Consider the following 26,022-nt stretch of genomic DNA (forward strand, 5'->3'; position numbering starts at 1 on the left):
AAAAAACTCCTGAATAAGCTTAATAGCCACGGGATAAGAGAACAGGTCCTCTTATACAGGATTTTTTGTAATGGTGCTAAATACAGACTAAAAACAAAAGGTGTATAGAATCAGAAGTCTACATTCAGTGTTCCAGCAATTTGCACGTAAAAATAAAGAACTATTATAATAACCAGTATAAAAAAATAGAAGAGAACAACAAAGGAAGAACAAGAGATCTGTTCCACAAGATCAAAAAAAATCGAAAGGAAATTTAAAGCACAACTAGGAGGCATGCTGAAAGATCAACATGAAAATGCAATAACTGAATAGAACAAAATAAGGAATAAATGTGAACAATACACTGAAGAACTATACAGAAGAGAAGAAAGAATGACAGAATCCTTCCAAGAAGAATCTTTTAAAGAAGAATCTACGGTTTTAGAGAGTGAAGTGAAAACTGCTCTGAGAGCAACTGGAAGAAACAAAGCACCAGGAGGAGGGGGGATATAGTAATACTACTACTCCAAGCCACAGAAACAGAGTCTATCAAAATGTTATAAAGAATATAGAATCACAGAGTCGGAAGGGACCTCCAGGGTCATCTAGTCCAACCCCCTGCACAATGCAGGAAATTCACAAACACCTCCCTCTAAATTAACAGATATGCATTGCTCTCAGATGGCCATCTAGCCTCTGTTTCAAAATCTCCAAGGAAGGGGAGCCCACCACCTTCGAGGAAGCCTGTTTTACTGAGCAACCACTCTAACTGTGAGGAAGTTCTTCCTAATGTTGAGCCGGAAACTCTTCTGATTTAATTTTCAACCCATTGGTTCTGGTCCTACCTTCTTAGGCAAAAAATAATAATTCTGCACCATCCTCTATATGACAGCCCTTCAAGTACTTGAAGATGGTGATCATATCACCTCTCAGCCACCCCCTCTTCAGGCTAAACATCCCCAGCTCCTTCAACCTTTCTTCATAGGACTCGGTCTCCAGACCCTTCACCATCTTCATCGCCCTTCTCTGGACGTGCTCCAGCTTGTCTATATCCTTCTTAAAATGTGGTGCCCAAAACTGAACACAATACTCCAGGTGAGGTCTTACCAGAGCAAAGTGATACCATCACTTCATATGATCTGGACACTATACTTCTGTTAATACAGCCCAAATTGCATTTGCCTTTTTAGCCACCACATCGCACTGTTGACTCATGTTCAGCGTACGGTCCACTAAGACCCCTAGATCCTTTTTACACATACTACTGCTAAGGCAAGTCTCCTCCATCATATAATGATGCATTTGATTTTTCCTACCTAAATGCAGAACTTTACACTTATCTCTGTTAAAATTCATTTTATTGGTTTCAGCCCAGTTTTCCAGCCTGTCAAGATCATCCTGGATCCTGTTTCTGTCTTCTACTGTATTTGCAACCCCTCCCAATCTAGTATCATCTGCAAATTTAATAAGCATTCCCTCTATTCCTTCACCCAAATCATTCATAAAGATGTTGAACAAAACAGGTCCCAGGACAAATCCTTGAGGCACTCCACTTGTCACTTCTCTCCAAGAGGATGAGAAATCATTCACAAGCACTCCTTGAGTGCGATCTGTCAACCAGTTACAAATCCACTTAACGGTAACAGGATCCAAACCACATTTTACCAACTTGTCAACAAGGACAGTATGTGGAACCTTATCAAAAGCCTTACTGAAATCAAGATAGACGATGTCCACAGCATTCTCCTGATCCAACAAGGTAGTCACTTTCTCAAACAAAGAGATCAGGTTAGTCTGACATGACTTGTTCTTGAGAAACCCATGCTGGCTCTTAGTAATCACATCTATTCTTTCTAAATGTTCCAGGACTGACTGACTGATTATTTGTTCTAAAACTTTTACAGGTATAGACATCAAGCTGATGGGTCGGTAGTTACCTGGATCCTCCTTTTTCCCCTTCTTGAAGAGGGGACAACATTTGCCTGTCTCCAATCTTCCAGCACCCTCTCCTGTTCTCCAAGAATTCTCAAAAATAATGGCCAGAGGCTCAGAAATAACATCCGCAAACTCTTTTAGTACCCTTGGATGCAGTTCATCTGGCCCTGAGGACTTTGTTTCATCTAGGTGTTTATGTACTACCCCTATGCTAATCCTAGGTTGGAACTCTATACCCTTATTACATGTTCTGTTTTTGCCATATACCAATAGGCTTTCTTGGATGAGGCCTCCATCCTGGATCTGTTCCAGTCTAGTTTCCACCCTGTCCATGGGATAGAAACTGCGCTGGTTACCCCTACAGATGATGTCCGGAGATGCCTGGATCAAGGAGACTTGGGGTAATCATTTTTGATGGAGGCCCAGGTCACTGTTGTTGCCAAGTCAGTCTTTTATAATCTTTGGCTGGTCAGATAACTGGTTCCCTATCTCACCTCCTGGGACTTAGCTACAGTGATCCATGCAATATTCACTTCCAGGCTGTAACTCACTCTATGCAGGGCTGCCCTTGAACCTGACCTGGAAACTGCAACTAGTGCAGAGTGCAGTGGCATGCTTGCTTACCGACGGCAACATCTAAGCAAGCATGCATTCAGACTGCACTCCATCAACTGTATGAGCTGTTAATTGAGTACTGTATCCAGTTTAAGGTCATGATATTGACCTTGAAAGCCTTATGTGGCCTGGGACCAGCATACCTATGGGATCATCTCTCCCCCTATGTGCTCCGGAGAGCCTTGTGCTCTGTTAATTGATACCTACTGATAGTCCCCAACCCCAAATACATCTGCTTAGTCTCGACCAGGGCCAGGGCCTTTTCTGCCCTTGTCCCAGCCTGGTGAGATTCTCATGTGAGACCAGGGCCCTGCAGATCTTGTTACAATTCCACAGGGCCCATAAAATGGAGCTATTCTGCCAGGCCTTTGGCTGAGGCAGCAGATGTCCAATCTATCTCAGTCTCCCCTGACCACAGAAATGCATCATCAGACTACCCATCCTGCAGGAGGCATTAAGGGCTGCCCTGGAGTTTTTGTCTTTTTTGCTGCCATCATGTGTTGATTATTTGATTGTTTTGTTATATGTCACTGTTATTTATTAGATCCTAATTGCTGTGAGCCCATTTTTGGGATAGGGCAGGATACAAACATAAATAAATAAATAAATATAGAAACAAACGATGACCTATAGACTGGTAACCATTAACATTCCGGTTCCAAAAATGGCAGATGTTAAAGATAGCAGCAACTATCAGACCACATTAATTTCTCATACAAGCAAGGTGATGCTCAAATCTTAGAGACAGTTGACCTGCATCAAGTCACAGCTGCCTTATGGTAACCCTGAAGAGTTTTCAAGGCAAGAGACAGTCATAGGTGGCTTGCTATTACCCTGATCCTGACCTGAATAGCCAAAGCTAGCCTGATTTAGTCAGATCCTGAAAGTTAATTCAAGCCAGCCCTGGCTAGTATTTCAATGGGCAACCTCCAAGGAATATCAGGGATGTGACACAGAGGCAGGCAATAGCAAACCACCTCTGAAACATCTCTTGCCTTAAAAACAAGTCTAGCTTGCCACCTAATGGTGCATAATGTTAAAACAGCAAGAACTTCTGTCTCCCAGACAATCTTAGGATCTCCTGGCTATTCTATACACATTGCCATATTATGATTATTACTACTACCCTGGAATTCCGAAGAGGTCTTCCATCCAAACATTAGCCAAGACTGACCCTACTTAGCTTCCAAGATCTGATAAAATCAGGCTAGCCTGGGCTATCATTAATTCATAGGGTCACCATATGTTGGAAGGCCTCATGCTGATGTGTTTCCCGACAGCTGGCCCTCTAAGGAAACTGACTGAATCAGTCAAGGAGTTTCTTCATACTTGCATTGAACTATAGTCAATTAAACCCCCTACAAATCCTCTCTTTGCATGTCAAGTAGCTCACTCTTGTACTATGATGTGTCATGGTCCAAGCTTTTAAAAAGTGAAGGCAAAGGGAAAACCAGAAACATGACTTTTTCTGCCTGCCTCATCCATCCATTAAGTATGAAAAGAATGTGTGAAAACATTTGGGCGGATTAAGAAGTATGAAGCTTCTTCTCATGACACTATTTAAGAAGCAACAATAAACCCCCTCAACTTTGTTGGCTAGTACCAGGAAACACATGTATATATGCAGGTACCAATAGAAATTTAAGTGTACATAAGAACAATCTTCATATCTGTAAAGCCCTGTGCCAGTATCCAAAGATCCAACTAGTTGCTAATATGTAAGAGACTTGAAGAACAATGACCCTGCAACATAGCAACTGAGAAAAATTACAAAATCTATAATAGAGTAAGACCAAGCTCTGATGATTCCAGCCCTTTTAACAACAAATAAAACCAAGGTATAAAGCAAACCAAGACTTAATTTTAGGTGTTCCAATTCCCTTTTCCTTTACACTTACAAAAACAAAATGGAAAGCTCAAGTGTTTCCTAACCGAAATAAATTTACAGCTGTTTATATCTTTCTTATTAGATATGTTAACTCCTACAGAAACCAGACCTGTTGAATCTACATTATACCCATTAACCAGGCCTTTGCCTGGTCAAGTGGTGTTAGCAGAAACAGAGCAATTTCAGTACAGAACTGTACAATTATGTTATGGTCCTCTTTAAACAGAGATACTTTTAGCCTAATGCTATGATTACGACATTACTGAATATAGACAGAGCCTTCACTTCACAATTTCATTATCCTGCAGCTTTTGATGATTGTTTTGCCACTTTAAGATGTCATGTAGCCAATCTTAGAAGTTGAGAAAGAGTCAACAAAGCAATTTAAATTAATGGCTTCAACTTATATATGTTATAAAAACACAAATCCATGCTCAAGATAATTGTCAAAAAGTTATACACACCCAGGGTAAATCACATATAAAAGAAGAAAAATATGTCTTCTGTTCATGCAGACCAAGTGCCAAGCTCAGTTCAAGTTTCTCAAAAGCCCTTGGCAGTTACTAAAAATAAATGCATGAAATATGCATTAAAGTCTCAAGAGACTTCACTACTGAATATGTGAAATCAACTTCCAGGCCAAAACCAATTTCATGGTATGCAGTTATGGCAACATGACTTTTTTTATCACAGTACTTACAGATGACAGCAAAAAAATTGTTTCTTTTTTTGCTAACACTGTAGAAGCTGCAGCCTGATTCAGTACTAATTGTGCAATATGTAGTCTCCACACAATGGATCTCCTTTGGAAGAACAGCTATGCTGAGGAAACTTCATCTACCACCCTCCCCCCTCCCAGCCTGAACACCTAAAACCACTTCAGTGTGTGTGTGTGTGAGAATTCCAGCAATCACCTGTGCAGCGATTGCTTCCACTTAAGGGAAAGGAGGGAAAAACCCCACTCTGCCCTTAACTGTAACTGTGAGAAATCTTGCCTGCTCACCCCTTTCACCATAAAGGCTCCCACACTATTGTTTCTGCCGCTCCTTAAAATGACGGCAAAATTGTGGTAGAAAAATAGGTGGTGGAGCTCATCCAGGGATTGTTATGCAGCTACACATACTATTCAATGGACAAGGAGGTGGAACTCTCAGGAGGAGGAACTCTCAGAAAGGTGCAGGAGCTGTGCTCCTGTGAGCTCCCACTGAATCTGAGACTTGGTTGTGACACTGACAGAGTTCATAAAAGTTGAACAGGTAAAGGGAGAAAACTTGGAATCTGTGGATACTTAACTCCAGTTATTTGTTTCAGTCTTATATTTTGGAATACCCACTGCTAAGAAACTAAGTTATCTCATGATTTTTCAATTTTTTCAGAGATGTACATGATACTAAATTTTCCTACATGAAAGAGAATTTCTGAGTAGGAAATCTGCTAGTCAATTTCATCCCCTTCCCCCAAGTCACAAAAGCCAGTGTGGTCTAATGGTTAGACTAGGATCTGGGAGATCCAAGATCAAATCTCTACTTTGTAAAATGTGATGTTCTTGAAAGATCTCTTGTAAGATGCAGAAAGGAAATTAGAGATTACTTGGTTCTTAGAAGAAACACTCTTGAAGAGGGTTGTTGAACTCATGTATTATGAGGGCCTGATCTGACATGAATGAGACCTTGTCAGGCCAGGCCATGTGTGTCATAAAATGTAATGCCAAGTGTGGAGATACAAATTTTATAAAAGACACAGACAAACACAATTAAAAATTGTTTTAAAAAGCTTAAAATAAAATATGCTCAAATATGCAGGATTAGCACTCCTGCAATATTTTGTTTTTTTAACAGTCTCTGACACCTCTTGCTCTGAATTTTTGCATCAAAAGTTGGAGACTGTGCTGTAGCAATCTTGAGTTTGCTGTCCAGGTGTTGTTCAGGTGCGTGTCTGTAAGTTGCAACCTACTTTTGATTTATTCTCATTACAGATATCTCATGTCAATGCTTTGAGCCTAAGACCCAGGGGAAAACATGAAATGGCTGGGCATTGTGAGCTTTTGTACATAAGCTGCTTCATGTGCTCGTCAGCCAGTGGAGAAAACAGAGGCTTTGCTCTGCAGCTCCAATGTGATTTGAGCAAGCCTGGCAAAGGAAGTTGTGCTGCAGAAGGAAGCAAGAGAGAGAGAAGGCAGCAGATGACAGTGAGATGCTCGTGGGCCTGATAGGAGCCTGATCTGGCCCTCAGACTGCACATTTGACACTCCTGCTCTAGAAGGTACAAGACTATTGATAAGAAAGAGATGGAAGTTTATAACCACAATCTCCAAGAACTAAGTAATAGCCTATGTCTTCTCTACGAGGGAGCATATCCATCCACAATTCTGACTCACCGTTCTCCAGGGAAAAACATAAACTGTGATATTCAGAGCTCCCTTGTGAAGAATGAAAGAACAGAAGGTTCACAAGATTTCAGATCTATATGAGAATCCCTCATATAGATAACTAAACTGAGAGAGTAACAATATCTTTAAAAGTCAGAATAATCATAAAGATTAAGACTGAATATTATAACTTACTGTGTAAAAGTATTTGGTGTTCCTTTGAATCCCACAGGCAAACCAATTAGTATACACATCGCTACCCTACACCCAAATTCTGCCCTTACTGTAAAGGCCTTTCAGTATGCTTTACCCCAATAATTTTATTAGGATGATACCAACACAAACTGCGATTAAGGAGACAAAATGCCACCCCATACTTGCATCATGAATGAAAACGAGATAGGAACTCTTATTGTTCTTCCCATTGTTCTTATTAAAACAGTCCTGGAAAGTATTCCAACTCTGAGCTGAATTCTACCATGCTCTTCCCCTGATTCTAGGAGACTTTTGCTAACACAAAAGGTTCCTCAGTGGCAGGGACATTTCTGTCACAATTGTGTGGAAAAAGCCTCTTCCACCAGCACAAGAAACTGGAAGGCTCCAATTCATTAACTTTGCACAGCAGGCAATAGAAATAACAAAAACAGAATAGGTATATGACAACATGTGCAAGGTAGTCTATGTGGAAGACACAATGGTTGCACTAGCTGAGAGAAGCCTAATTTCACAAGTCCCCCTGTGCAAGCATCAGTCATTTCCGACTCTGGGGTGACGTTGCTTTCACGTTTTCACGGCAGACTTTTTACGGGGTGGTTTGCCATTGCCTTCCCCAGTCATCTACACTTTCCCACAGCAAGCTGGGTACTCATTTGACTGACCTTGGAAAGATGAAGGCTGAGTCAACCTCAAGCTGGCTATCTGAAAACTCAGCTACCGCTGGGGATCAAACTAAAGTTGTGAGCAGCGCTTAGGACTGCAGTACTGCAGCTTTCTCTGCGCCACAGGGCTCTGTAATTTCACAAGTACAAAATGTTAAATCCCTGCTACTCCCCAAAAACATCAGGGCCCTGTGGGACCTGCCACAGTTCCGCCGGGCGGGTAACACTGAACTATTTAAGCTTGCCTTCAATAGTTAAGGGGAGGTAGCAAATGTCTCTCAGCACTGACAGTCCCACGGGACAAATATAGATATTGAGAAACACCGACGTGCATCTTGGATTTTATGGTTAAAATGTGTGGAATTGATTTTACTGTATATTGTTTTTAGTATTCTATGTGGTTTTTAACTGTTGTTAGCTGCCCTGAGCCCGTTAGGGGAAGGCTGGATATAAATTTGATAAAATAAAATAAATAAATAAAATAAAGTGTAACTTTAAATGTCAGTATGGACCCAAACAACAAAAACACCTACATTTTCTGTATTACAAAACAGTATGCAGAAAGGCCACAGCGTTCACAGAAGAAGCACAAGAAAAAAGTAAAACATAGGTTGTATTCACATTTTAAAATGAACTTTTGCCAATCCATGACAGTTATGAATGCACTTGTTCTCACATGATGTCCTTCCCACTCCTTCCTCCCTTCTTGCACAAAGGGTTTGGCCAGATGCCTACTCACAGACATCATGGCAAACTGGAGTTTGATTAATCAGGAAGCCTTTCATTGCACTCTGCATGAAAAGAGGAAGCAGTAATCATAACAACATGTGAAAACAAGCTGTGTTCATGCCCATCGCAGGTAGGAGTTTGTTGTGACATCTGAGTATTATTCATTTGTTTCCATTGAACTGAAAAACCAAAGTTTGAATGGAAGCCACAAAATGATTAATGAATCTTTTTGCACAACTTTTAAGTTAAATATCTCTGGTATACACAAATCCTCTCTCCAAAGTCCCCAAATCAATTTTGTTTATTAGTATATGTATTATTCTCTCAATGAACTACAACTGACGTCATGATTGGAGCCTCAAAAACAATGAACAATTTCACCACACTGTATTATCTCACAGAGCTGAGACAACTGGAGAACATGGGAAGGACTTCACATTTCAAATTTCTGCAAAGTGTCATGAATTTAAAAAGTTGGTGGGAGAATGTTCACACGGAAAGATAGAGTCTACACAAAGTGGTGGGCTGGATGGATGAAAGGACTGCAGATCTTCCCCATCTTCTTTCTGACCTCAGGGAAGTATTGGGAAAAAGGGGCATGGGTGAAGACAGTGCTGGCCCAAGGGTGCATGGCACCCCAGGCAGGCTCCCTGTCCACCGCTCCCCTCCCTCCCTTTGCAGCACTGCAAGGTAGCACCATGCTTCATCACACATACCCCGCGCGTGCACGCTGCGCCAAGGCTGGTCCTTAACGGCTTTAATGCTGGTGCGGCACCTTGAAGAGCTCATCCTATCCTTTGAAGAGCCCACAGGAAGAGACTTCGCTCCCCCTCCTTCCCAAAACTGGAAGTGGGGGGGGGAGCAAAGTCTCCTCTCACAGGCTCTTCAAAGGATTAGAAGCCACGTCAGCCGCATTGAAGCCAGTAAGGACCAGCCTTGGAACAAAAGGCCATATGTGTTAACTTTTCTTCAAACAAAAAGCCCATATTTTCCTTAACAGATTGCACAGAGTTCCAAGTGTGCATTGAAATGAAGCCTGTAATGGTCCATGCGTTGCTTTCTGGCCTGGCTGCAGAGCACACCAGACAGAAGATACATTATAAAAATTTCCAAATTTTTCTAACATCTTTGAAACAGTTCCGTTATTACTTTATTACACGTGTACAGGATGTCATAATAGTGCAAGAAGCTCCTTGAAGATTCCTTATCCTTGACCAGTCATAACAACAAATTAATAAACACAGATGTGAAATCCAAGACATTTGAACCAATAATCCTTATTCATATATTATATGATGTCCAGGAGGGAGAATTGAGGAAGATGGCTGACAGCTTGAATCACCTAGGTTGGTGTTTTTCTCTCTCCTACTGCAGGTATTTATAGCTGGGGCACAAACCCTTCAGGGCAAGCCTAAGGGTTCATGGCCTTTGCCTCTAAGCCCATAGCTTGCTGTTTTAGTCAGATGGATAACAACAACAACAAACAAAATTTTATTTGTATCCCGCCCTCCCCGCCGGAGCAGGCTCAGGGCGGCTGACAGCATCAATTCAAATTTCAATTATACAAGGAAAACCAAAGAAAACAAAATTACATTTAAACATTGAACATTAAAATTCTGGTTAAGTTTAAAAATTAATTAAATTAAATTAAATTGATAAAAGTGCTAATGCTATTTGTTCTTTTATGATGGCGGTTATCATTAGCAATTTCTTTCTTCATCAGCGAAAGCCAGTCAGAAGAGGAAGGTCTTGCAGGCCCTGCGGAATTGTTCAAGATCCCGCAGGGCCCGCATTTCCTCTGGAAGTTGGTTCCATAGGCTCGGGGCTACAGAGGAGAAGGCCCGGTTACGGGTGCTTTGCAGCTTCACCTCTCTCGGTCCGGGAGTAGTCAACAAGTTTTTCCCGGCTGACCTCAGTGCTCTCTGGGGTTCGTATGGGGAGAGACGGTCCCTAAGGTAGACAGGTCGTCGACCATATAGGGCTTTAAAGGTAATGACCAGCACTTTGTAACGAACCCGGTATATAACTGGCAGCCAGTGCAGCTCACGCAGTCCAGGCTGTATGTGCTCCCATTTAGGAAGCCCCAACAACAGTCTAGCTGCTGCATTCTGCACCAGCTGCAGTTTCGGGGTTCGGTACAGAGGCAGCCCCATGTAGAGGGCGCTCTAGGAAGGGAGCCAACTGCTTTGCCCGCCTTAGGTGGAAAAAGGCTGACTTGGCAGTGGCTGCAATCTGGGCCTCCATTGATAATGAAGGCTCCAGTAAAACTCCCAGACTCCTAATCCGGTGCGCCGCTTTCAGCGGCGCCCCGTCGAAGACCAGAAGAGGCATTTCCCCTTCCCGAGCGCCCCGACCCAGACAAAGGACTTCTGTCTTCGCTGGATTCAGTTTCAGCCCGCTCCCCCTCAACCAAGTTGCCATATCCTGCAAGGCCCGGTCTAAATTCTCAGGGACGCAGTCAGGCCGGCCGTCCATCAGCAGATAGAGTTGGGTGTCATCAGCATATTGATGGCACCCAAGTCCATGTCTCCTGGCAATCTGGGCAAGAGGGCACATATAGATATTAAATAACACTGGTGAGAGAACTGCCCCCTGGGGCACTCCACAATCCGTGCGCCTCCGGGACCGTTCGCCCCCAATTGCCACCCTTTGTCCCCGATCCTCGAGGAAGGAGGAGAGCCATTGTAAGGCAGACCCCCTCACCCCTATATCGGCGAGGCGGCGGGTCAGTAGCCGATGGTCGACCGTGTCAAACGCGGCCGACAGATCTAGCAGCATCAGCACCGCCACACCGCCCCGATCCAGGTGCCGTTGGAGATCATCTGCCAGGGTGACCAGTACTGTCTCCGTCCCATAACCCGGGCGAAAACCGGACTGGCAAGGGTCTAGGATGGAAGCGTCATCCAGAAAGCTCTGCAACTGCGACGCCACTGCCCTCTCTATTATTTTACCTAAAAACGGTAAATTAGAGACCGGTCGGTAGTTTGCCAATTCGGCCGAGTCTGCTGTACTTTTTTTCAAGAGGGGTCAGACCAAAGCCTCTTTCAGAGATGATGGAAAGCGCCCCTCCGAGAGGGATCTATTTATGATGTCCCGTAAAGGACATTCAAGCTCCCTCAGGCAAGATTTAATTAGCCAGGAGGGGCATGGGTCCAAATCACAAGTTGTAGGGCGCGCAGAGGACAGGATTCCATCAACTTCCTCCAGGCTGAGCGGGTTGAAATGATCCAGAGTTAAATTAGAAGACAGGCATGGGGCCTCGGGCTCATGTACTGTATCTAAGGTGATGGGCAGGTCCTGGCGGAGCGACGTGATTTTGTCTGCAAAAAATTTCGCAAAAGCCTCACAGCCTATTTCTAATTCTCTAACGTTTGGTCTGCCCTGGGGCAGTGTAGTTAAATGTCCAATTATTTTAAACAATTGTGCCGGGCGCGAATTTGCAGACGCAATCTTGGCCGCGAAGTACTTCTTCTTCGCGGCCTTGACTGCCATCTCATACGACCTCATAAACGTTCTGTAGGATGTTCTCGCCGCTTCGCCACGAGTGCGCCGCCACTGCCTCTCTAGTCGTTGGAGTCCTTGTTTCAACCGGCGTAGCTCCGAGGTATACCAGGGAGCCAGCCTTGAACGAGGGCGCAGAGGATGTCGGGGTGCGATCTCGTTGATTGCCTCAGATAGCCGGTCTTGCCAGGCATCAACCAGGGCATCAAGGGAATCGCAAGGGGGCCAAGGATCCCGAAGAGCCGTTTGGAACCGTTCCGGGTCCATCAGGCTCCGCGGGCGAGCCAAAATAGGCTCTCCGCCCTTACAGGGTTGTGGTAGCGTCTCCATACGAGCCTTGAGGGCTAGGTGATCCGACCATGGTATCACCTCCGTTGCAATTTCGTTCACTTTAATCCCGGTCACAAAGATCAGATCTAATGTGTGCCCAGCCTGGTGCGTGGGAGTCGTAACAAATTGGGAGAGTCCCAGTGTCGCCATGGAAGACACTAGGTCCATCGCCTGAGTGGAAGCCGCGTCATCGGCATTGAAGTCACCCAGGACCAAGAGCCCTGGGTACTCCAACGCCCAGCCGGACACCGCCTCCATCAGGGATGGTAAGGCGGTGGCCGGTGCGTTAGGCAGACGGTACACCAGCCAGATCGCCAACCTCTCCCCGACATCCCACGCAAGGCCGACACACTCAACACCGTCGATCTTTGGGGCTGGGAGGGCCCGGAAGGAGTAAGCCTCCCGTATGAATACTGCCCCCCCGCCCGCTAATCCGCGACTGGTGGAAGACCGAGTAACCTGGGGGAGTCATCTGGGAGAGTGCCGTCGTCTCTCCCTCTTGAACCCAGGTCTCGGTCACGCAAGCCAGGTCAGCATCCTGCCGAAGCAGGAAGTCCCTAATGGTCTCGATCTTATTATTTATAGACCTGGCGTTGCATAACACCAGTGTCGGACGCGGGCAATTTCTCTTGGTCCCCCTACTTGTCTCCATTGGGATGGGAAGTAGACTAGAAGGGGGTCGAGCACTGTTTTGTCTCCGTCTCCTTCTCTCGTATCTCCATCCATTCCCACCATCATATCTTCCCCTCCCCAGGAGCACTGGAATCCCCTGACCGGACATCCCAAAGCCTATAAATTGGTGGACAATAACCCCCAGATGTCTTATTTACCTTATTTAACTTTGGCTGTTTCTTTTAAACACACATATCCTGTATTTTATGTAAATTTGCTTTTAAGTGTATTTTGCATAAGCTGCTTTGGATCCCCATTAGGGAGAAAAGACTGATGACGATATGAACATGTTTTACCCTTGTAGGTGCTTCAAAATAATGTAACCCATATTAGAGTCCCTATTTCACAGGAAATAGAAAGGCAGAAAAATAATTCTTCAAATATCCTCTTCCATTTATTGATCTGTTTAACCATCCTTGACCCCATGTGAATCATTCTGAGGACCTCACCAACTAGCAATATTAAACATAATCTCTTGTTGTTTTTATAGAAACAATTAAGTACCCACCTGCTGATGCAGATCTTCCCCACCTCCTTCTTCCCCAGCAGCCTAAGAACTCCCAAAAGCTGATGCAGGAGGCTGTGGGTCTCACATGGAGAAAAAGCCACAGCCTTCAAATTTCAGTGAAGAAGGAGATGGGCCATCAAAAGTGAAAGACAATAATGATTTTACTTAATTTACCCTCACTGCAGCATATTGGGCTATGTGGCTTTCCATCTGATGACCTCTCTAGCTCCTTTTTTTCAGAGGTCTCAGGAGAGCTGCCAAAGAAGGGCAGAAAAGATCCCTACTGCACGCCCTCTTAAGCTTGAACTTCGCTGGATCCAACCCAAAGAATTTAAATACACTTGTAAATAAAAGCACCACTATATAGCTTAGCTGTGAAATAAATGATATTTTTTCCCAAAACAGCAGAATCAACTATAGTAGATACATGGAACTAGAGAACAAAACTACAAGAGTTTACACAACTCAGTTTTTAGCCAAGGAGCAAGTTATCAGGAGAATAATTCATGTTAACTACTTGTGGCCAGGAATCTCATATTTCTACTGTATTATAAGAATTATATCATTTGAATAGCTGCATGTTCTTAACACATTATACTATACATTCTAGTAGAGCAAGGATGGTTGTGAAATCAAAACAGTACAAAGCAGTACAGTTACAGGGGTTTTTGGATGACGCTTCCATATTGGACCCATTTCAGTCCAGCTTCTGGCCGGGTCACAGGACAGAGGCAGTACTGGTCGCCCTCATGGATGGTCTCTTGAGACATCTGGATCGGGGCGGCTCAGAAGTGCTGTTACTAAACCTGTCGGCTGCATTTTATACAGTCAACCACCAGCTACTGTTTCACCACCTTGCCAAAGTGGGGATCCGGGGATCTGCTCTTCAATGGCTTACCTCTTTTCTCCAAGGCCAAGGACAAAGAGTGGCTATAAGGGAGCAGTTGTCCCAGAGATACACACTTGTATGTGGTGTGCTTCAGAGGGCAGTTCTCTCCCCAATGCTATTTAACATGTACATGCACCCCCATGCCCAGATTGTCTGGAGATATGGGTTGAGTTGTCACCAATATGTGGATGACATCCAGCTCTAGCTATTGATGGGGGGGGGGGGCAGTCCTGCTGCGCCCTGGGAGATCTAGACCTGGCTTTACAAGTCGTAGTTAAATGGCTGAGGCAGAGCAGACTGAAGCTGAATCCAGCGAAGACAGAGGTCCTGTGCCTAAGTTGTGGTGGCCTGGGTAGGGGGATCCCTCTACTGGCCTTTGATGGGAGACTGTTGGTGCCAGCTTCGAAGGTCAAGAGCTTAGGGGTGCTCCTGGAGCCATTGCTGGTAATGGAGGTCCAGGTAGCAGCCACTGCCCAATTTGCATTTTATCATCTTAGATGGATAAGGCAGTTGGCCCCATACCTAGAGCGCAATGACTTGGCAACAGTGATCCATGCAACGATCACCTCAAGAATCGACTACATTAATGCCCTCTACATGGGGCTGCACTTGACTCAAATTCGGAGGCTGCAACTGGTGCAAAATGCAACAGCCAGGTTGTTAATGGAGCTACCTGTACGGGTGCACATTCAACCTCTGCTGGAAACATTGCACTGGTTGCCTGTGGCCTTCCGGATTCGCTTCACGGTGCTGGTCATAACTTTTAAAGCCCTATATGGCCTGGGACCTGCCTACCTTCCAGACCGCCTCTCCCCATATGTGCCCCACAGAGCATTCTGTTTGGGGTCTCAAAACCTCCTTAAGATCCCCGGACCGAAAGAGGCTCAACTGTCCATCACAAGAGCCAGAGCATTTTCAGTAATAGCCCCTGCTTTGTGGAATGCCCTCCCTGAAAACATCAGGGCCCTGAAAGACCCAGTTCAGCAGGGCATGTAAAACTGAATTATTTAAACTCGCCTTTAGTGGTTGAAGGAAGGTAGTTATTACTTCACAGCACCGATAATCCCACTGAATCATTATAACTGAATCAAGAACATCAGAGTAATCAGAAATGCACATCTTGGTTTTAATTATTGTAAACTGTATGATTGATCTTATTGTGTAATTTGTTTTTAATGTTTTATGCGGTTTAATTTGCTGTTGTTAGCCACCTTGAGCCCATCAGGGGAGGGTGGGATATAAATCTGATAAAATAAAATAAAAACTACAGTAATATTAAATATGGTATTCAAAAAATCCTGGCATTTTTATAATGTTGTTAGCCGGCCTGAGCCTGCTTCGGCGGGGAGGGCGGGATATAAATAAAATGTTATTATTATTATTATTATAACTGTAAGAGTATATGAATATACCCTCATAGGGTATGAGGCTTCTATTACTGAGGTGGTCCATTACTTGATTCCAATGAGGAATGCATAACAGGAAATCAGGAGCTCTGATCAGGAACCATTACAATTATGCATACAGTGATACTGGACTGCATGCATGAAACAAATATTGCTTAGTATGCTTACTGGTAATTTAGTCCAAAGAGGACATGTCATCATTAGCTTGGTACTTACCTCAGTAAGTGCATGCAGTTGTCCTTGATGTACACAGACACCCATAAACCTAAAGAAAGGAAAAAGCAACTTTTTAAAAATGAGAAACACACACACTATCAACTTTCAAGCCAGTATTTAGTACATTTAAAGATGTTACACTATGGTTTCTGTTTCAATCCCTCCCCCCAAATATTCTAGATGCTAGGAAAACATAAAACATAATACTCCTTCACATAAAAAAGCAGAACTAATTGAATTTTTCCTCCACCTCTATTATATTGACTGATATATCTGACAATACAGCAAAAGCCTAACTCTGCCCATTTGTAATAATGAGTAAAATTCTGAAGTAATAACAAGACCTGTGGTTCACATTTTCATGAACTTGGTGAAATAAAGGAACAAGTATGTATTTTGTCTTCCTGATGAAATGGCCATAAATGCTATTTGTCAGATATTATTTTCTGGCCAGTAAGTCCCCTGGGTAATATGGTCTGATAGTCAAGACAGATATCACAGCCAGCATTGGCATAAAAATAGAATCTCCTGTTTTTAAAACATTAATGCATAGGCCACCTGAATTACCACACCTGAATAAGTGTGTGTGTGAGAGAGATTAAGACACATACCCCCATAGACACACTTAGCAGCCGCCAAAGGCACTAGCATCCATAAAGAACTTATTCCCTTAAGATTTTAATTCACTGTAGACATGGGGATCCAGATTAAATCTTTGAATGGCAGAATGGAACTTTCCTGCCTCTCCTCTCCCACTTAATGCTCAGTTTTTTATTAATGATTTTTAGGTGACCAATCATTATATTAAGCCTGACTTTCTGCACACATTTAAACATTGTTCTTATTAGCATAGATAATTACATGCACACCAATCCTCCTTCATCTCATACTTTGTGAAACTGGCTTATGCATTTTCAGTATATAAATGTGGACACATCTGTTCAGTTTGCATACTGGAATAATTGCAGATTCAAATTTTTTCAGGATAGAAAGAAACAGAGGTGAAGGAATAGTATGGGCAAACAGAAGTAATCAAGACATCTGTCTTGATTACTTCATAGAGCACAGATAGATCTGGCATGTGTGACTGAGACCCAGGGATCAGGAGGGCGAGTCAATCACCTTGAACCAACTTACCCCACCTGAGTTCTCAGCCCTTCACCAATCACAGACTACCGGGCTGGGGGGGGGGGCGGATTGCAGTGCTCATTCGTGAGTCCTTTTATTTCAGGGCACTTCCCACTCCAAATATCACGGGCACTGAATGTGCTGGGCTGGTATGGGAGACTGAGGAGAGTTCGGCAAACTGGGTTGTGTACCGGGCGCCCAACGCACCCCCAGAGAGCCTGCCTCCCCTGCTGCAGGCGGCATCAACCTGGGCTTTGGATTTCCCCAGGTTATAATCCTGGGGGATTTCAATATCCATGTGGATGACGCGGCATCCTTGCAGGCCCAGGACCTGGTGCCATCCATGGAGGCACTGGGACTCAGACAGTTTGTTTCGGCTCCCACCCACCAGGCTGGTCATACGCTCGACTTGGAGGTGAGATAACACTGGATCTGATAGCTGTTGATATGGTTCCATGGTCAGACCACTGTGCCCTGAAAGTCCAAATGGACCTGCAGCCCTCCTCCTGTTTGGGCGACGAGCAGATTTACTGGTGCTGAGATAACACCAGATCTGATAGCTGTTGATAAGGTTCCATGGTCAGATCACTATGCCCTGAAAGTCCTAGTGGACCTGCAGCCCACCTCCTGTTTGGGTGGTGAGCAGATTTATGCTCGCCTGCGGAGCCACTGAACCCAGAGTGGCTTCAGGAGGCTCTGCAGGATCCAATGCCCCCAGGCGGATCGCAAGATGAGTTAGTGGAGGACTGGTACTCCCGGCTCTCCACGGCCATCGACAAAATCGCGCCCCAGTGCCCTCTTCACTGCCACACCAAAGCAACTCCTTGGAGCTGCGGAGGATGAAGCGATAGCTTAGACAGCTAGAGCGAGTGTGGTGAAGATCTTATGATGAGGAGTCTATGAGAAGGCAGTGAAGTCCGCTAAAAGAGATTTTTATGCGGCCTCCATTGCATCTGCGAAATCGCGCCCAGCTCAATTGTTTAGAAAAATTCCATTGTTGACTACAGTGCCAAAGGCAATCAAAAGTTTAGGGAATTGGATATCGGTTTTGAGGCTTTTGCGACCTACTTCACAGATAAGGTCTTGACTCTCCACCATAATCTCCCAGCCATAATTGATACAGTAAGGGAAGTGAAAGCCTGTTGTCCATCTTCAGGTCCCATGTTGGACCACTTCAGCTGTCTCTCTCAGGAGGATGTGAACAGGATCTTGGCTGCAGTGAAGCCCACCACGTGTCCATCCTGGCTTGTCAAGGCAGGTGGGGATGACATTCAGGGGCCCTTGGCAGAGATTGTTAACTTATTCCTGGCACTGGAGGTATTCCCAGCCAAGCTTAAAGAGGCAGTGGTTCATCCGCTTTTGAAGAAGTCATCTCTAGACCCTTTGGTTCTAGCCAATTATCGCCCAGTCTCAAATTTACCGTTTCTAGGCAAGATAATTGAGAAAGTGGTGGCAGAGCAGTTTCAAGCTTTCCTGGAAGATACATCTGTCCTTGATCCCTTCCAGTCCGGCTTCTGTCCTGGTCATGGGGTGGAGACTGCTCTGGTCGCCCTCACAGATGACCTTAGAAGGCATCTGGATCAAGGCGGGTCAGCGCTGCTATTGCTTCTAAATCTTTCAGCAGTGTTTGACACAGTCGACTATGATCCAATGACCCACCACCCTGCCGACATTGGAGTCCAGGGGGTGGACTTACAGTGGTTTTCCTCCTTCCTCTGTGGTTGGGGACAAAGGGTGGCTATCGGTGAGCAGACCTCCCTGCATCACCCACTAGAATGTGGTGTACAGCAGGGAGCAATTCTCTCACCGATGATGTTCAACATCTATATGCGCCCCCTTGCCCAGATTGCCAGAGGTTTTGGGCTGGGTTGTCACCAGTATGCAGATGACACCCAGCTCTATCTGTTGATGAACGGCCACTCAGACTCTGCCCCAGACCATCTAACCAGGGCGTTGGAAGCAGTGGCTGGTTGGTTGCAATTGAGTTTGCTGAAGCTTAATCCTACCAAGACGGAGGTCCTGTATATGAGTCGGGGGGGGGGGCCCTAGGATCGGACATTCCACTCCCCATCCTGGATAGTGCCTCTCTTGTGCCAGCGCAGAAGGTGATGAGTCTAGGTGTGATACTGGATGCCACCCTCTCTGCACGATCTGCCTTTTACCATCTGCAGCAGACCAAACTACTACACCCTATCTGGCTCCCCAGGACTTAGCTACAGTGATCCATGCCAATCAAGTACCGGATCCGCTTCAAGGTATTCTCTCTCTCTCGGCTTGACTTCGCGAACGAAGATTTAAGAAGGGTGCAGTAGTCCACGTCTGCTGCAGGCTCGCTGGTGGCTGACAAGACCAATGCGGGACAGGCAGATCCGGCCACAGTGGCTACAGGGAAAAGTCTGATTTGGGGTTGGTGCTGTAGCAGTGCGATTCTTCCTCAATCTCCTTTTGTCCTCAAGACCAGCTATGCATGCGTTCCCAGAGGAAGAGACAGCCTGGTGGATGGTGTGCCTCCATGCTTTGCGATCTGAGGCTAGGTCAGACCACTGGTGATGGTTGATGCGACAGGTGCCAAGGGATTTCTTCAAGGAGTCCTTGTACCTGGGGTTTGTACGCATGCGTTAACTAAGCCGGCTGTGTGCTCGTCCTCCCCTTCGAACTGGAATTTTAAATAGCTCAAAAGAATGTAAATAGCTCTTTGGCAAGTCTATTTGAAGAACGAGCTTACTTCCGAAGGTCTGAAGATCATAAGAATTCCTTTCTGGGGTCCCAGAGGGTAAGACAACAACTTTTACTATCAAATTAACGAAGGAGTCCTTGTACCTCTTCTTTGGTGCCCCTCTATTTCGATGGCCGGTGGAAAGTTCGCCATACAGAGCAATCTTGGGAAGGCGGTGGTTTTCCATCCTAGAAATATGCCCTGCCCAGCACAGCTGCGTCTTCAACAGCAGTGCCTCGATGCTTGTAACCTCCGCCCTCTTGAGGACTTCAGTGTTGGTCACAAAGTCACTCCAGTGGATGTTGAGGATGGTGCGAAGGCAGTGCTGATGAAAGCACTCAAGGAGTCGCAGGTGATGACGGTATAAAACCCACGATTCGGAGCCGTAGATGAGGGTTGTCATCACAACCGCTTTGTAAACATTGATCTTTGTGCCTTTTTTCAGATACTTGTTGCTCCATACTCTTTTGTGCAGTCGGCCAAATGCACGGTTTGCCTTTGCCAGCCTGTTGTCAATCTCCTTGTCGATCTTGGCATCTGAGGAGATGATGCACCCCAGGTAGCTGAACTGCTGGACTGTCTTCAGAACTGATTCACCCACAGTGATGCAGGGAGGGTGATAATCTTCCTGGGGTGCAGGCTGGTGGAGAACTTCTGTCTTCTTCAGACTAACTTCTAGGCCGAATAGCTTGGCAGCCTCTGCAAAGCAGGACGTCATATGCTGCAGAGCTGATACCGAGTGGGAGATGAGTGCAGTATCATCAGCAAACAGTAGCTCTCGGATGAGTTTTTCCATTGTCTTGGAGTGAGCCTTTAGTCGCCTCAGGTTGAACAGGCTGCCATCGGTGCAATAGCGGATGTAGACACCATTGTCATCATCTAGATCTACTGCGGCTCGTTGAAGCATCATGCTAAAGAAGATCGTAAAGAGAGTTGGCGCGAGAACGCAGCCTTGCTTTACACCTGTGCCTATTGGGAAGGGCTCCGAGAGGTCGTTGCAGTGTCTGACTTGGCCTCGCTGGTCTTCATGTAGCTGGATGATCATGCTGAGGAACCTTGGGGGACATCCTAAACGTTCCAAGATTTGCCACAGGCCTTTCCTGCTAACGGTATCGAAAGCTTTGGTAAGGTCGACAAAAGTCACATATAGACCCTTGTTCTGTTCCCTGCATTTCTCTTGGAGCTGCCTGAGAACAAATACCATGTCGGTGGTGCTCCTGTTAGCTCTGAAGCCGCACTGGCTCTCTGGGACGAGTTCTTCTGCAATGGTGGGCACCAGTCTGTTCAGGAGTATTCTGGCAAGGATTTTGCCTGCGATGGAGAGCAGGGTTATCCCCCGGTAGATGGAGCAGTCTGACTTTCCCCCTTTGTTCTTGTGTAGAGTGATGATTGCATCGCGAAAGTCCTGTGATAGTTTGCCTTGTTCCCAGCAGGTGACAAGTACTTTGTGAAGTGTGCTATGTAGTACTGTGCCCCCATGCTTCCAGATCTCTGGTGGAATTCCATAAACTCCCGCTGCCTTGCCACTTTTCAGTTGCTTGATGACTTTAACAGTCTCTTCTAGGGTCGGGATCTCATCCAACTCTGTTTTCACTGGTTTGAAGTGGGGTGAGGTGGATTGCTGAATCTTGAACTACGCGGTTGGCACTGAAGAGAACCTGAAAATACTCTGACCACCGGTTCAGTATGGATGCCTTGTCTGTGAGGAGCACTTGGCCGTCTGCACTACGTAAGGGACTCTGAGCCTGATATGATGGGCCATATACTGCCTTCAGGGCTTCGTAGAACCCTCTTAAATCACCAGTGTCTGCACACAGCTGGGTTCTCTCTGCAAGCTTGGTCCACCACTCGTTCTGAAGGTCTTGAAGCTTGTGCTGGAGGTTGCTACATGCAGCGCGAAAGATTGCTTTTTTCCCGGGACAGGAGGGCTGAGCAAGATGTGCTTGGTAGGCAGATCTCTTTTTCGCTAGTAATTCTTGGATCTCTTGATTGTTCTCATCAAACCAGTCCTTGTTCTTCCTTGTGGAGAACCCGAGGACTTCTTCAGAGATCAACAGGATGGTAGTTTTTAGGTGTTCCCAGAGTGCTTCTGGAGAAGGATCTGTGGGGCAACTGGGGTCCTCAATTCTTGACTGGAGTTTTGCCTGGAAGGCAGCTTTAACTTTGGCTGACTGAAGGCTGCCAACCTGAAGCTTCCTCCGAGGGATACATCCTCTCCTGGGTGTGGGTTTAAAGTGAAGACGGAGATTGCAGTGTACAAGACGATGATCTGTATGACATTCCGCACTGGGCATTACTCGGGTATGTAAGACATCTCAAAGGTCTCTCTGGCACACCAGAATGTAGTCGATAAGGTGCCAGTGCTTGGACCGTGGGTGCATCCAGGTTGTCTTCAGGCTGTTCTTCTGCTGATAGTGTTGGTGATAGTGAGCTGGTGCTCCGTGCAGAATTCTAGCAGGAGGCGTCCGTTATCATTGCAGTTGCCAATGCTGTGTTTGCCAAGTACTCCTTTCCAGGCTTCCGAGTCTTTACCTACTCTGGCATTGAAGTCGCCAAGGATGATCACCTTGTCCTCTGTAGGGGTCTTCTGTACGAGGTTGCGTAGATCAGCATAGAACTTGTTCTTTTCTGCAGGATCTGCTTGAAGGGTTGGGGCATACACACTGAAGAGTGTTGCATGCTGCTTGTTTTGAAGTGGGAGGCGCATGGACATGATGCGATCTGAGTGACCTGTTGGCAGGTTTTCGAGTTTGGAGGCAATGGAGTTCCTGACCATGAAGCCAACGCCAGAAAGGCGGCTCTCAGCCTTTGACTTACCAGACCAGTAGAGGGTATAGCCAGCACCATGTTCTTGAAGACCACCTTCCTCAGGGAAATGGACCTCACTGAGAGCTGCTATGTCAATATTCAACCTGAGAAGTTCGTGGGCAACTAGAGCAGAGCGTCGTTCAGGGCGACCACTGTCTACTGTGTCAAGCATGGTTCTGATGTTCCAACACACAAGCTTTAGTCTTTGCACACTTTGTGAGGCAGGTGCATGCCTTTTCTTTGTTGTTATTTTTTGACCGCAAGTAAGGATGCCCGTTGACCGCAGCTAGCCAACTGGGGGGGGGGGAGACGAGCTTTGTTTAGGCCACCTTTTCTAGGCCCGTGCGGAGCAAGCAGTGCTGTCCCTAGATAAGGCTGCTTGGTTGTTCAGGGTGCTGCCGAAAAATGCTTTCATCTCCGGGTCAGCATCAGGCGACCAATACCCTGAACCGCCTACATGCAGGATCGGGACTACGGCTTCCAGTGGCATCTTCCACCTGCCGTTTCGCCCCTTGCCCATCGCTGCAGGACTTGGTGTGTTGTGGGTTGTGGATGTGGATGTGGATATGCCCTTCAGGCCTGCGCAGAGGAATTTTTAGGTGAAGCACAGTGTGTGCGGTACTGGCTCCACTCTTTCACCTTGGGGTCATCTGCCATGGCCCAGTAAGCCAGGACGCCAGCAGCGAGTCCTCCAGGTGGTGGTCCTCCATTAACTCTATCTGCCCGGGTTTGATGTTAAGAGTTTTCCTTCTCTTGGCTGGCGAGGTTGGTGAGCCCAGCCTGCCCATCCGGTTATACCGCCGGACATTCGGTCGCACCATGACGTGGCAAACTCTGTGAGAAACGGGGGGGGGACCAAATAAGGGGATTAATCAAGGTATTAGTACTGACATTTAAAGCCTTGTGCGGCCTGGGACTGGCATACCTGAGGGACCGTCTCTTCCCATATGAGCCCTGGAGACCATTACAATTGGCCACTAAACATCTTCTGACCATCCCTGGCCCAAGTGACGTTCGCCTTGCCTTGACCAGAGCCAGGGCTTTTTTGGCCCTGGCCCTGACCTGGTGGAATCAGCTCCCCATAGAGGTTCAGGTCCTCTCGGATCTGTTGCCATTCCAAAGGGTCTGTAAGACGGAGCTGTTCCGCCAGGCCTTTGGCTGAGGCAGGTGGGTGTCCCTATCTTGCTATACCATCTAACTGGCCACTCAACACTGACAACATTGACAACACTGATACCACCGACTACCAATACCGATTACCACCTGGACTGAGGAGAAAATCGAGTTGATATAGTTGGCATCTTTAGACACCAGGTTGTGTATTTAAGTATCCACACTATTCACGCTGTTACTGGCTTAACTGTTTTAATTTTTAACGTTTTTAATTGTTTAACTGTTTTACTGTAATAGTGTAATTATTGGTTTTACTGTTTGATATGTTGGAATCTGCCCTGACTCCAATTTGGGAAAAGGCGGAATATAAATCCACAGAAACAAACAAACAAACAAACAAATATATAAGGGGATTAAAAATAAAAAGGATAAAGACACTTGGATTTCTGAACTTCAAGAGATACTAATTGAACATTTTCAGGCCTCTTCCCACAGCCAGAAAAATTTGCAGAACTCAAGGAAAAGGTCAGAAATCAGTTTCATTTGTAGTCCCCTAGACAAGTGTAAGTACATATGTAAGCATATTCTCTTACTTTAATATGTTTGGATGTGAAAGTCTGTTCATGAGCTGGACTTCTTTCAACATGTTCGCTCTGTTGCTGCTTAGTGTGTTCATTTTTAAAGCCATTACCTGATCAGACACTCTGTGCCGAACCTAAAAAATAAATCACACAGAAAAAGGCAAGTGAAGGCTATTAAAAGTTAATAAGTTTCCAGCACAGTGGAATACAAGGATGTAATGAGTAGTAAGTACTAATCACCATTCTTACATTTAAAAACCTTTTTTATGGTGTCGTGGTAATGCATTTATTTGTTTATACAACAAGGAATTCCTAGACTTTGTGCTAATCTCTTAAGTATATATTAATTTATGTAATTAGTATACCAATATAATGAAACTCCATATAATTTCCTTTTATGTATTTCCTTCTCTCCTCATATCAACTTTGTAAGTGGTCTGATATGTCTAAAGGCAGGTCTGCAGTACTTAGTTTCAAGAGAGCATTCTGGAAAATGACTGTGCATTATGAAATTTCCCACCATTACCATAACACATATTACCAGCCACTGTAAGTTAAACAATGAAGAAAGCTGACAGGAAGAAAGTTTATTTTTTGAAATGTACTGGGAGGAGTTTTACGGATGCCATGGACTGCCGAAAAGACAAAGAAACGGGTTCTGGATCAAATCAATTCTGAACTCTCGCGCTACAGTGACTAAACTGAGGTTATAATACTTGATTGTATAATGAGAAGATAAGAATAACTGAAAAAAGACAATAATCCTAGGAAAAGTTGAAAGCAGCAGGAAAAGAGGAAGACCAAACATGAAATGGATTGACTCAATCAATGAAGCCATGACCCTCAATTTGCAAGACCTGAGTAAAGCTGTTAATGATAGGACGTTATTAATTCATAGGTTTACCGTAAGTTGGAAGCAACTTGACAGCACTTAACACACCGATAGGATATGAAGAGTTTCCAAGAAGAATCATACAGTAGTCAATGCATTGATAACTACCATGCACCTTGTATTGTTCCCTGGTAACAGAAATAGCTAGAAATATCTTTCTACAGGAGGCTGAACTGGCCGTAGTTATACACAGAGAAGCTGTTTGGAAGTGTACCCCCTACCACATTTTTGCTCTTTCTTTGCCCCCTCTTTGAAAGCCAGTGGAATATACTAGCTGAATTATGCAAGTTAGGTGATATCGAATTCCCCAGTGGTTGCTCCTGGCCCCAATGAGTCCTTCCTCAAAGGCCAAGAAACCAAGCCTAGAATGCTGTGAATGCCTAGCAACAGCCACTGAAAGAATCCATTTGTTAAAGCTACAGGTGCTCCTTTTATAATTTGGGTTTAACCTCTCAAACATATTCCCCCCCCCCCAGATTTCAGATATTTCTACAAATTTGGAGCATTTTTCAGGTTTGTAGAAAGATTTGTTTCATCCATTCATAGCTACAGTTACCAGATTTTAATATCCCGAGTTTTGACCACTATTAGAATATAAAAGTGGAAGGCCATGACACTCATGAGGGGAGAATCCCATCTCTCCAGGGCTGGCGTGTGGGAGTAGGCCAAGTAGGCAGCCGCCTTGGGCGCCACTTGACCTAGGGGCGCCATGAGGTGCCCCCTCTCCCCGCCACCGCCTGCCTCCCCACGCGCGCTCAGGCTGGCCTACATCTCTCTCTCATCACAGCTCCAGCCCCCACCACCAACCTTAAGCCTGGTGGTGACAGCAATGTTGTCTGGAAGCCACTCTGTGGATGAAGTAATTCCCAG

General features: G+C 45.4%; 1 protein-coding gene across 1 annotated transcript in view; it reads right to left on the reverse strand.

Moving 5' to 3' along the window:
- The window catches only part of TESK2 (testis associated actin remodelling kinase 2), a 148,606-nt gene that overhangs the window by 70,988 nt on the left and 51,596 nt on the right, over nt 1-26,022 (reverse strand). The window contains exons 3-4 of the mRNA XM_060231721.1: nt 24,273-24,394; nt 15,915-15,963 (exon numbers count right to left, since the gene is read on the reverse strand). Coding sequence (XP_060087704.1) covers nt 15,915-15,963; nt 24,273-24,394 — 171 coding nt within the window. The remainder of the gene's footprint in view (nt 1-15,914; nt 15,964-24,272; nt 24,395-26,022) is intronic.

The sequence above is a fragment of the Heteronotia binoei genome, chromosome 2 (genome assembly GCF_032191835.1).
Source record: "Heteronotia binoei isolate CCM8104 ecotype False Entrance Well chromosome 2, APGP_CSIRO_Hbin_v1, whole genome shotgun sequence".
Classification (NCBI taxonomy): Eukaryota; Metazoa; Chordata; class Lepidosauria; order Squamata; family Gekkonidae; genus Heteronotia; species Heteronotia binoei.